The sequence below is a fragment of the Zophobas morio genome, unplaced genomic scaffold (genome assembly GCF_036711695.1).
Source record: "Zophobas morio isolate AGI-343-1 ecotype UQ-CSIRO unplaced genomic scaffold, CSIRO_AGI_Zmor_V1 ptg000820l, whole genome shotgun sequence".
Lineage (NCBI taxonomy): Eukaryota > Metazoa > Arthropoda > Insecta > Coleoptera > Tenebrionidae > Zophobas > Zophobas morio.
The window spans coordinates 22,579-36,089 of NW_026972922.1; the positions used below are offsets into that span (position 1 = coordinate 22,579).

At 21.3% G+C, this 13,511-nt stretch overlaps 1 protein-coding gene across 1 annotated transcript; it reads right to left on the reverse strand.

Moving 5' to 3' along the window:
* Window positions 1-651: 651 nt before the first annotated feature.
* On the reverse strand, window positions 652-9,845 carry LOC135121984 (rab proteins geranylgeranyltransferase component A 2-like). The gene is made up of 14 exons (XM_064046243.1): window positions 9,729-9,845; window positions 9,535-9,625; window positions 9,376-9,476; window positions 9,181-9,270; window positions 8,347-8,433; window positions 3,769-3,889; window positions 2,056-2,191; window positions 1,880-1,966; window positions 1,410-1,497; window positions 1,268-1,353; window positions 1,103-1,193; window positions 901-1,027; window positions 754-843; window positions 652-686 (listed from the first exon to the last, which is right to left on the reverse strand). Exons 6-14 carry the CDS (start codon window positions 3,821-3,823, stop codon window positions 661-663), a joined length of 786 nt encoding a protein of 261 aa, XP_063902313.1. The 5' UTR covers window positions 3,824-3,889; window positions 8,347-8,433; window positions 9,181-9,270; window positions 9,376-9,476; window positions 9,535-9,625; window positions 9,729-9,845; the 3' UTR covers window positions 652-660.
* Window positions 9,846-13,511: the final 3,666 nt, after the last annotated feature.

Consider the following 13,511-nt stretch of genomic DNA (forward strand, 5'->3'; position numbering starts at 1 on the left):
AAAAGGGAATAACAAAGCCTTATGAGAGTTATGAAGGCATGAGATGGACATCTACTCAACTTAGAAAAAAAAAAGACTAAATTATTTATGAAAGAAAGTAGTACTTAAAAAAGTGGAGCTCTCTTGGATGACAGAAATTTATTTTTCCTTTAAAGGAAGGCAAAAACAAAGAAGACTACAGAGAATTTGTTTGTTGTATATAAATAATATAACTGATAATAAATTACTACAGATTAGCTATTAGATATAAAATATTAAATATAGATGTATTCAACTTTATTTTGAAAAAATAATTTCAAAAGCAACTTTCAAGATGGTTATGTGCTACTTAAAAAAGTTTAATCATCGTAAATTATGTCTTCAGGATTAGGAGCTGTTGGCAAAAATTCTAAAGAAAATACACATTTTTAAAAAAATATAAAAAGACAAAACGTTCAATAATAAAAAAAGTGAGACCTTCATCAGGACAAGTTTGATGGAAAATCCGCTGAGCTTCTTTAATTATTGGTTCAAAATCAAACTCTGGAGGGTCGTTATTAATAACGTAGCAATTCTTGGGAAGAACTTCGCTTGAAAAAGATTTTGTTCTATAACAATTTTGAATATAACGAGCGGCATACAATGCATGAGGTTTTTGATAGCATTGTGTACTACAATTTTCTAGACAAACACCAAATTCAAAGTTACTAATTTAATTTTAGTAAAAGAAATTATTTAGTTAACTTTAGCCAATAATAAATTCATATGAATTACTTGAAGTGCAAAAATAATAATTCTCCAACATCTTTAAATCCTTCAAGGCTGCATCAAGATTCAAACTTTGAGATCGCATGTAAATGATAACTACAATATTACCGCCATAAATAATAGCAACAAGGAGTAATAATAATAATGGCTAACAATAATTCTGAGGACAACTTGAAGAACGTTCTGACAGTTGAGTAATAAAAACGTTACTACTAATTTCATAACTCGAATCATCAGTTACAAGTATTTTAGTATTTTGTGGTACAACTAAAAATGCATTCTATAGTATGTTACATAGAAATTATTTAAGTGAAAGCAAGTTTTATTAATATTATAATAATAGTAATAATAAAACCTGTTTATTTTTATATTCGTCGTTTATAAAAAAGTAGTCCTCTTGAAAATTTATGCTTCGAGCGGTAATATAGAAAGCCCGCGCTATTTTACTATTTTCATAGGAAATTTATACAAAATTCACTAAAAACTTTGAAGAAGTCAACAATAAATTATGAAATCTTACTGGTGGAGCTCTGCCCATTGAGAAAAATAAATTGAAGAAGCGATAACATAACGGCAACGAATTATTTCACCTTGATCCAAAATAATCTTTATTTAGGTAAAAAAAGTGCTAAGATAAATCTATCAGCGCGTAAATAAAAAACCTTCTTACACGTGTTATCTTCGTTATTAATTGCTACCGCTTTAACTTTTTTGTTCAGCATAAAAACGCCGTTAAAAACAGCAGAAAGACTAAAAAAAAAATATAGCTTTTGATTGTCATTTTAAAGTACCCAAGAAACCAATGCTAAACCATTTTTTTCTTGGTTTAGGGCTTCATTGCTATAGTTTATTATATAATGGCAGCATTTAAGTTTAAAATATTACCTTAAAACATTTAATAGATATACAAATTTTTATATTAACGCCAATTTATAGGGCCTAATAAGACTTATTTTCATATAACTTCTACTAAATGGTATCCAATACCCAAGTAGAATTTTATATTAATTACAAAATAAATGTAGAGTTCGTTAGCTGCAAGTATATTCACCGCCAATTTGCGGTGTCCCAAAATGCGTAAACGCAATGAAAATAAAAAAGATAAAATATATGTATTTATATAAACTTATACCGGGCAAACGCTTGTACTATTTCGCTCATGCCGTATGAAGATATAATAAAAGGCGTATTTCCGTACTTTCCAACCGACTTCAAGTATCTTAATAAAAATAAAAAGAAAACTAATAATTAGTAATTTATAAAACCTGAGATTTACTAATTTTGAATTTAATTTCAAAAAATAACAACCGCTGAGTCCTTAGAAGACCTGTGTAGGTTGTCACGTGACAATCTGATAGCGCAATGGCGTGCAAAATTATAGACTTGAGTGTGTCTCCAAGTTTTCTTTGATGTAGGAAGTCGGAGAACGGAAGATCTTTGTGCTCTGATAAAAGTATTCACAAAAATTTAAAACAATTTTTATTTTATAGGAATAATTTAATATTTCTTTATAATTTCCAATGGTATAAATTATCATAATAAATTTAAAAAGTAAAAAAAAAATTATTACTAATAATCTTATCATACTATAAAGCCAAAGATCCCAAATTTTAATTTTTATTAAATTAAAAAATTGAAGAACAGAATTTTAGATGTTAATAAAAGATAAAACTAAAAAATTTATTACAAAAAAGTTTAAAAAATAAAAAATATAAAATTAACTAATAAGAATCTAAATAAAGAGAATCTGAAAATTGAAAAGTAAATTGTTTCCTTTAAATATTATCATAAATAATTAAAATCTACTAATTTCGAAGAAAAGTTAACGTTAATTATATAAAAATAAAAAAAAATTTGTAAAATAAAAATTTTTTATTAAAATTTTTTAATTATAGATTAGAAATTTAAGAAAAAATTTCTTTGAAAAACAATAAAATTTATATATTTAAAATTTAGTGCAAAACTTTTCTTTACATTAAACTTTTGCTGTAAATAATATTACTAAATAAAAATTTAAAAAGTTTTATTTATAAAAAAAATTATAAAAGATTTTCTCCCGAAATAAAATTTTTATATATTATAAATTTACTAATATAAAATAGAAAAAAGTTTTTCATCATCATTAAAAAAAATTTATTATATAATATTTTACTAAGTAAAAAAAATTCATCGTTTGTATAATTAAAAAAAAAATAAAATGAAATTTCCACTTAAAAATATATAAAAATTATAATAATCATTAATTTTGCTTAAAAAATAAAAGGAAATAAATATATTAAAAAAGTTTTTAACGAAAATTTCAAAATATAAAATATTAAAAAGTTTCAAAAATGAACAAAATTTTATTTTTTAATTAGTATTATAAATTTAAATAAATAAAAATAATAAAGTGTACGTCAAAAAAAAAATTTATAAACTTTTTTAAAACTTATTCATTTATAAATAAAATAAATTTAATAATTTACAATCTAAAAAAACTAAATAAGAAAAATAGCAGTTATATTATTAAAAATTTTATAAAAATATAAAAAATATAAAAAAAAAAAATTGCAAAACATTTTATGCTCTATAAGAAGTTAACCCAAAATTTTGTATATTTTAGAATTATTACTCTGAAATATCAAAATACGATATCAGATAATTAAAATTTTAAAATTCTGTTATAATTTAGAAATTAAAATTATTATTAAATAATAATATAAAATAAATTTATCGATATATAGGACACCAAAATTTACAATATTTATAAAGAATTTTATTTGAGAAATTGCTATAATTAATACTCTTCAGAATATAAAATTTACAAAATTTGTTAAATCTTATAAAAACAAAAGTTTAATTAAAACTAAGTAATAATAGAAAAGAATACATTATATATTCCCAATAAAATAAATATAATATTTATTAAAAAGTCTTTATAAATTATACTCTAATAAAATGCAAACTTACAAAATTTGCAAAAAATATTAAAAAAAATTATAACTCATAAAATTTAATATAAACAGTATAATTATTTTTAACCAATCCAGTCGTCTATATTTTCATCAAACGTATAAGCAAATTTTAAAAACTTCATCAAAAGTCGTTTTTCAAAAACATTTATTAAAGCACTAGAAAAAATGTTAGCCTTCGAGCAGGGAGCCTTAAAAAATTAAAAATTATTACAATTAAAAACCGAAATTTAAAATATTAAAATGTAAGAAAAAATATTTAAAAACAATACTTTATAATATTAATGTATATATAATTATAATAAGAAAATTAAAAAATTTACTAAAAGCAAAACGAAAAAGATTATAAAATCTGTAATAAGTTAATCAATGTAAAAATAATTCTCCGTTTTCCTCAGGAAGAGTTAAGAAGAAATATAAAAAAAAGTTCGCAAGTAAAATTAAACAAATTTTATTTATCAAAATTTTAAATTAAATATTTCAAAATGAACTAAATTAAAAAAAATTAATGATTTATAATTAAAAAATAAACTAAAAAATAAACTAAAAATCTAAACAAATTAAAAATCAAAATTAACGAAATAAAAATTAACAATTTGTATAATAGAAAAGTAAAATTAAAAATCTCAAATTAATTATTAGAAATAAAAAAAAATAAATTCAAAGGAATTAACAAATTTAAAAAGCACTTTTTCCCTATAAAATTCCATATCTATAATAAAAACAAAATTTATAACAAATAATTTCTAGTAAATTATATAAATATAAAAGTTTCTTTTGTATTTATATAAATAAAAAAATAATCTTTAGATTTTTCAATTCTCTATAAAATTTCAAATTTACGATAGTTCTATAAAAATGAAAAAATAAATTATAGTTGATCAAAAAGTACAAAAAAGATCTTTTTAAAAAATATTATTTATAAAATTTTTTTATTATTAATATAAAAAACGAATGCATAAACAATACACAAATTTTATCGTTTTTCAAAATTGTATGAAATTTTAAATATATAATAAACTTTATAAAAAACTTCAAAATTTTTTTTTAGTTGATTAAATATATGATAAATAAACATATAAATATATATATAAAGAGTTTCTGGAAAACAAACAATCTTTAAACTTTTTTAATTTCTTATTAAAATTCAAACTTACGTTAAAATATATAATTATAAATTTTTTTTATTATAATAATAAATTTAGAAAAAAACAATTTTTTTAAAACATTCAATTTTTATAATATTTAAACTTTATTAATTCCTATTAATTTTGAAATTGACGATAAAATAATTATAAAAAAAAATTAATATAATAATAAATTTTCAATTTTCAATTTCCAATTAAAGTTCAAACTTGCAATAAAATAATTATATATAATTTTTATAATAAAATAAATTATGTTATCTATTGAATTTAAAACTTCAATAATATTAAATAAAGAATACTTACAGGAATAAAATTAAATAAAAAAACTTTTAAAAGATTCAAACTTAAAATTTTTTTTAAAACAATTAATATTGATAAATTGTAGACTAAATAAATTCTAAATATTTTCACTATAAAATTTATACTATATTCTTCAAAAAATAATTAAAATAAAAAAAATTTTTGATACAAATTATTAAAAATTTTTAAGAATAAACAAAATATTAAAAAATATTATAAAAACTTATAAATTATTATAATTCAAAAGTTACGATAATTATATAATTACTTAAATATTTATAATATATATTTATATAAAAATTCTCAAAAAATTTAGTTAACAATTTTTAAATTTTTTTAAAAAATCAACAATAAAAAGGTTATAAATATTCATAAAGCTTGATAATATAAATTAGGATAATTATAATATTTTATAATTATTATAATAAAATATAGAGAAGTAAAAAAATAAATAAAAATATAGACCTTCCAAAAAAATTTATTAAATTTTCTAAAAACAAACAATTTTGTACACTATTATAATAGTTTAAGTGTACGATAAGTTTGTAACAATAAATAAAAAATTCTATATATACAGATTTTAGCAAATTCAAAAAAATTATGAAAAAAATATAAATCAAAAAAGTTTTTTTATAAAAAAAATAAATTAAAAAAATTAGTAAACAAAAATTAATTTTTAACGCACATCATTAATTTTCCGGTAATTTTATAGAAATTTATAAAATTAAAAAATGGGGTTTTCAGTAAATTCAATAAAAAAAATTTTAAAAACATAAATTTGTAATGTTTAAAAAATCATAAATTTTTTTAAAAGAAACAAACTTATATAAAAAAACTTTAGATTCTAAAAGTTCTCCTTTTTCAATTTTATAAATGATTTAAGGTGTTATTAAATATATAGTCTACAGCATATAAAAAAATTAAAAAAAAATTAAATACATAAATTTATCAAGTATTTTAGCATTATTAAATTTCTATTAAAACAAATCTATGAAGCTTACTAATTTTTAAAGGTTCCCTTTCCAATTTTATAAATAATTGATATTATTATATATGTTTTATAATAAACTACAGCATATTTTAAAAAAAACTATAAAAAATTTTAAAAACATAAATTTAATAAATTATTTCATTAAATAAAAAATATAAATGTTAATAAAACAAATTAATAATAATTTACAGATTTTAAAAACGCTCCTTTTCAGTTTTATTATAATTCATATATCACCGCATATATATAACAATTATAATATAATGCTAATAATATAGCGTACAGCAAACTCAATAAGAATATTAAAAAAATTAATAGCATAAAATTTAAACAAATTTATATAAATTAATAAAAATTATTATAGTATAGCCTACAGCAGTTTAAAAAAAAATTAAAAAGTTAAAAAAAGTAAATTTTTAATTTTTTTAATAAAATAAATTTTTATAGAAACAAATTTATGTAAATTTACAGATTTAATAATTTATAAAAAACAAGTATTATAAAATTTTTATAATAGTCTACTGCATATTTAAAAAAAAATTAAATTTATAAAATTTTTCATACTTAAAACTATTAATAAAACAAGTTATAAAATTGATTGGTTTATAAAATTCTCCTTTCCAAAATCATTAATAATTTATATTATTGTAATATTGAAAATTTTTTTTTTATGAAAGTCTACAGCAGATTCAAGAAAAAATTTAAATAAAAAAAATCTAAAAAAAAAAATTTGAAATATAATTTTACAATAAATTTTTAATATAAGAATTTTATAAAAATTTATATATTAATGAAACTCTTCTTTTCTAATTTTATCAATGATTTGTATTATTCAGCAGATGCAAAAAAAATTTATAAAAAAAATATTAAAAAAATATTTTTATTTTATTAAAAACAGAATTTTTTTTTTTTCAAAAAAAAACTTAAACATTAAATACACATTTTCAGTTTTTCCTATAAATTTCAAATTTACGATAATTTTATTATAATTTTTAATATTTTTATAATATAGTGCTAAATTATAAATTTAAAAAAAAAATTTACAATCAATTTTTAAGCGCGCCTTTTTAGTTTTTCCATGAAAATTTCAAACTTAGATTAATTTTATTAAAAAATTTTATAACAAAGTTTACCACAAATCAAACAATTTTTTTATAAAAAAAATTTATAATTAATTTTATAAACGCTCTATATCTGATATTTTATAGTAATTATATAAAAAATTAATAGACTTTAATAAAGTTTTTGAGCACACATTTCCAAATTTTCATAAATTTCAAATTAACAATTTTTTAATAATAATTAATATAAACTTTTTATAATCAAATAAACAACAAATTAAACCATAAAATTTATATAAAATTTATAAAAACTAATTTACGATAGTTTTATAATTAATATTAAAAAATTTTTATAATAAATTTTGCAATAAAATTAAAAGATAAATTTAATTAACATTTTCATAAATAACATTACAAAATTATTTGTTTTACTTTCTACTAGCATTTCTTTTAAATCTCTATTACATTCAAATAGTTCATATAATATAATCTTTTTACTAACTACTAAGTTTTAAAAATATTTTTTATAACAAAATTTTAAGTTTTACTTTCTCTTATAATATATATTTTTATTTACAATTGTAAATTTTTTATAAATTTTTTTTAACTTTTTAGTTTTTATTTTTACTTTTATAAAATATTTAATAATTTTTAAATAGAAAAAATTAAATTTCTATATAATTATATATTTTTCATTTTTTTTAAATATATAATATAGAAATTTGTAAATTAGCTAACTATTAAAAAAGATTAAGCAATTTCCTTAAGGAAACTATTCATAAATAACTAAATTTCTCTTTACTTTCGAAGTCCCGAGAAATTTACAATTTATGAATTCTAAGTCATATAAGAAATTTACAAAAAAATTTATGTATCTTTTTTAAAATATTTCTTAAAAAATTTAAAAAAAAAAAAATCCACAAGTTTTTTTTATTAAAAAGTTTTATGTAAAAAAAATAGTAAATAAAAATATAAATTTGTATAAAGTTAAAAAAAACTTTGAATTAAAATTTATTTAATAAATTAAAAAACATTTGAATAAAGTTATAAAAGAAACTTCAAAATAATAATTTATTTATTAAAATAATAAACAACACAAAAAATTATTAAAAATAATATAATATATAATAAAAACTATAAATTCGCACCTTTTCAATTTTTCCGTTTATTTCCAAAAAAGAGGCATCTAATGCTCGAAATTCAATATACCGTGCAACGTTGGATTCAACTAATAACTAAAGTAGAATATATATATTTTTTAAAATAAGTATATATAAAACCAAATTTACATTAAAAAGTATTTAAAATTATTATAATGCTAATAAACTTAAAACAATTAATAATAAAAATATAAATTTGATAAAGATCATAAAATTCTAATAAGTAAAAAAAAAAAAAATCTAAAGAAAAGAATGCAAATAATAATAATTAAATTTAAATAAATTTAGTTTCTAAAAAAGTAAACAAAAGGAAATAAAATTTATAAAAAGCTACAAAGAAACCGTAATTATAAAAAAAATTAATACCCAAAATAATAATAAAAAATAAATTCACACAAAAAAAATAAAGAGCAGTCTTCAACCAAAAATGCAATAAAAATCTAAAAATAACTAAATTTTATAAATATTAAAAAATAATTAAATAAAAGTTTATAATAAAAGTAAACATTTACTTAAAAACTGTATATTTTAAAATTAAAAAAAAATTAGAAAGTTACTAAACAAAATTTACAAGCATAATATAAATATAATGGAAAATAATGAATAACATAAGAAAAGAAAATTTATTTATAACTATAAAAAAATAAGATAAATTTATCTAAAAAAAATAAATTTACATGTAATACAAAAATTTTTTTTTAAAAAAAATAATTAACTTTAATAAATAAACGTATAAAAGAGAGTTACAAGTATAATAAAATAAAAACATTATACAATAACAAAATTAAAAAACAATTAAGTATTTATATGACCGAAACATACTTTTGTTAAAGGTCCAGTAGAAAATAGCAAGTATGAGGCAAGATCTATGGAAAATTTTTTACTGTTTCCTATTAATTCTTCCCAAAATGACTAAAAAAAATTGGTAAAATTTTAGAACTTATATTAGTAGACAATAAAAATTAAAATGTTTTTTCCATATAATAAGTTAAAGTTTATAAATATTTTATAATGAACCTGATTAGAAGGAAATTCTTTACCGTTATGATGAATTTCAGTTTGAAAATTATCGAAAATTCTTAATCTTTGAGGTAAATGTAGTATTTTTTCTCCTTCATCTAGTAGAATTAAATTATAAATTATTAATAAATTAAAAAAAATATAATGCTGTATAACCAGCATAAATATTTTCATCTGAAGGCGGATCACTTTGAAAGTTCGATAAAGAGGACCTTTCAATAAATTCTTTCAAATTTAAAGTTTGAAACTTGTAAATATAAAGCAATAAAATACATAATTAAATAATGAAAACCAAAAATTTTCGTATCACTATTGTTGATATTAATAACTTTTAATGAAAAAATTAATACTTCTAATCCATAATGGTTTTCAGCGTCAACATGCAGAACTTTTTGGCCTACGCGTGAAAAAGCTGCTGAAAGTATAGTCTCACGCAACCCAGTTCCAATAATAATAATATCAAAGTTTTCAAAGTCCATCAAAGAAATACAAAAGAAAAACTGAAACAATAAGCGAAAGAAGTATCTGTTTTAAGGATAAAAAAAAAAAGTAAAAAAACAATGAATTCCATTTACAAATTAAAAAAGTCGTAAGCTGATAATTTGCTTATTTTTTTTTATTAAGGCAATTTTGTTAAACTTATCGTTTAGTTTCTACCTCTAAAGTTATTACAGTTAAAGCACAAGACCAAAACATACATAAATAAATTAAAAAAAACTTTTTAACGTTTAACCCTTTTCTCATGGTGTCGTATTTATAAATAATTATAAGCGTTAGTCGATAGCACGAGGGTTCCGCAATGAAATTTACAAAATATTAGAAGCACTAATATAACTTGTTCACAGAGAAAGTTAAGATTATTATAAACACGAAAATAAATAACCGCTGAGTTCTCTACTAATCAATAACTAAAAATAGAAAACCTTGAATTGGAATTTTCTACTTAAATTATGAATAATACAGTTATTAATCCCATTAATAACAAAGATCGCACAGCTTTTTTGTTTACTTGTTCTTTTATTTTTTTCTTTTTCTTTTTTAAATTCTCTCTCAATTTTATACTTTTATAAATTACTTTACGTTTATTTAGAGGGGCATTTTTTCTTGTTACGATAGTAATATACCCTGGGGTCTTTAAAAAAAGATTAAATTTCTTTCTCACTGCCTTTGTTACAAGTATGCATGGAAAACTTTAAGAGCAATATCATGTAAGAGAAGTTTAGCTTCGACCGCCTCATCATTCTTGCTGCTTTGATGGTGTAAACTTGGCCTCTCCGCAGGCGACGCGTCAGTCGGGGTTTGTCAGGGCTCAACCATTTTTTAGTTGTTTATTTGTAGCGCTGACTTACTAAAGGCGTGAGTTATAATCAATCGTTACTTAATATACTTTCATTCCACTAATTGATGGTGCAAAAGCCACAACTCCCCGAACATAAAAAAGTAAATAACAAATTCATATGTACTGAAATAGTCAAGTTTTAATACTGTTTATTAAATATATATGTTTAGCCATATTACCCCTCTAATAAGAATGAGAAATGTTTTGTCCGGGAGCAATTGGTGTACCAGAGTCATAATCAAGAGGCAGTCTAATTAGTTTGTGGTGAGAACTACAGGCTCTAGTAAGTCAGTTTCGTGAAAGTTACACCTCCTTATGTAGTTGACTGTTGCGCCCAAATGAAGGGAGTCCACCACCATTCTTTGGCTATAGTTTGTCAGGTGTCAAAAACGACAGAAGAAAGATACGGAGCCCAGCTTTGTCCATCGTCAAGCACAACCCCGAGATAGTTTTGGATTTAAGTGTCAGAATGAGTTCAAGAGTTATGAGTAACTTTACTGAAACAACAAAGCTGACTCCGTAGTAGAATAGAGGGCGACATGAACCGATCAGGATAAATTTACTTTGATATGTTATCCTGCCTTTGGATGGCTCCCAGTTGAGCACCGTAGACCGCAACCAACCGGTTCCCGCAAAGAATAAGAGCGACGACAGACGCGAATTTTAGACATAGGGCCCCTCTTGTTAGGCCGCTTTCACTATCAAGTCCCTGGCAACGGGACAGGAATCGTTACAAACATGCAGAGCGTACACTCAACTTGACGAAGTATCATAAGGTTCGATTCAACGGTCCAAGGCACCAAAAGCGCCAAAGCTTACAACTAAGTAGCCGACCTATGCAGTCGTTAATGTATTAACTATAAACTGCAAAGGACTAACTCTCTGCGGACCCAGTCAAGTTAAATTTGCATACGCGCATCCCGCATAAAAGTGAATATAAAAATGTGAAAGTTAAAGTAAAGTAGCGTACAGGACACGCGCAAGCAACCAGACACGCTAAGAGGCATATCTTCTGCACGGTCAATTATAGTGCTTAATTATTGTAGTTAGCAGCACTACCACAACGCGTCATCGATAACCCCCTCCCTTTAAAAACGAAGTTCATCTAAAAGCTGAAGTAAGACAATTGGTTTCATTTTTTATAATTATTGATCAAGAAAGTTCTCAACGTCATTTTATAATTGCTTTGTCGACTTACTTTCTCCAAGTGAGCTAGTTTTGTCTTTAAAGTTTCTAGTTTCCTTCTCAGTACAGCTACCTTAAACAACAGTAACTTTATCTCGAGGAATAGCAGTGCCCGCAAAGTGGCGCCTCAGGTAGTAGAGTAAAAACAAAGTTTGTTATAAATAGTCAGTAGTTATAGAGTTAGGAAGTTTAAGCTTTCAAATATAATAAAATATATATTAAAGAAAGCAACATATAAGTCACTAAACAATACACGTAACTCTGACGTAAGAAGGCGAGACTCAAACCATTAAAAACTGCCCTGCTAATTGAAAACCTATAGATCTATTAAATCAGTAAATTTAGAAAATACACAGGAAAAAACGCTTTAAGCTAAATAAACACTTAAAAGTCCACACTTTATTTACAGGACGTAGAATTTTTCCCATAAACTTTTTACATATTAATACTAATTTATATTCTTTTTTGCTACTGTAATTTTGTTATTTAACACAATATAACACTTTAAGAAATTAATTAACGTAAAATTTAATATAAATAAACTGGCTAAATAAAAGATAAAATAATTATCACAAAAAGTTTTCGTCTCTTGTTTTCGGTCAAATACCCTATAAACACATTGGCCATTACTAATATAAAACTAAAAGTGTTAATCTCATAGACCTATTAAATTAATTTTCCTGTTTAAAATTCCTTCATTTGACATATTTAAATCCTAAATAATAGTTAAACTTTATTTTCATATTGTTATCCTTGTTATATTTTCGTAGCAGTGATTAAAGATCATTGGTAATAAAGAGGTAACGGTCATTTTCGTATCTTGTTCCTTTTTCGAATTCTTTCATAAATTCTAGCTTGTTTGTTATTACTACCTTCTAAACTAAAAAGAAGATATACAGCTAAACATACCGTATTCATAAATAAAGTTATAACAATGAAAAATTCGTTAACTTTCCTATAAGAAAATTCCTTTGTAAAGGGCATAATACATATATGCAAAAAAGCCAAAAGTAATGTTAAAATAAAATGGCTTTCGTAGCTCAAGGCGCCCACTTCCTGGCGAAGTGGATAGAATAGCACTTTTAAAATCAACACCATTCCCTACGCTTTACTTATCGCTTACAAATCGACAAATACACTAATAATAAATGCTTAGGAAAACTTTTAGAGGGAAATCTAAATCCTCCTGATCACAAGCACATAAAAAAAACAGCGATAATAAGGAACATTCCGTAAGAGATTGTCATAAAAAAATTAAGAATCATAGATACAAGTTTAGCGTTAATAACTTTTTTTAAAAGAATTTCTATATAATTTTGGGGCTAGTTAAAAGAAAGGTGTGTAGGTATAACATAATAAACTGTACCACATGTTATGTGAAATTTAACAGCTATAAAAAACTTCTAACTTTTAGTATATAAAATTATATTTAAAACATTTATAATAAAAATACAATAAAAAAAACAGAAAACTTATGTTTAACTAATTTATCTTATTTTTTCTAAGAAAAAAACTTAGAATTCCCTTCGTTCAAAAAAATAATAATAAATATAATAAAAAAAACTATCTTTATTGATAATTAGAGTAAATTGCTATAAGAATAGAATAA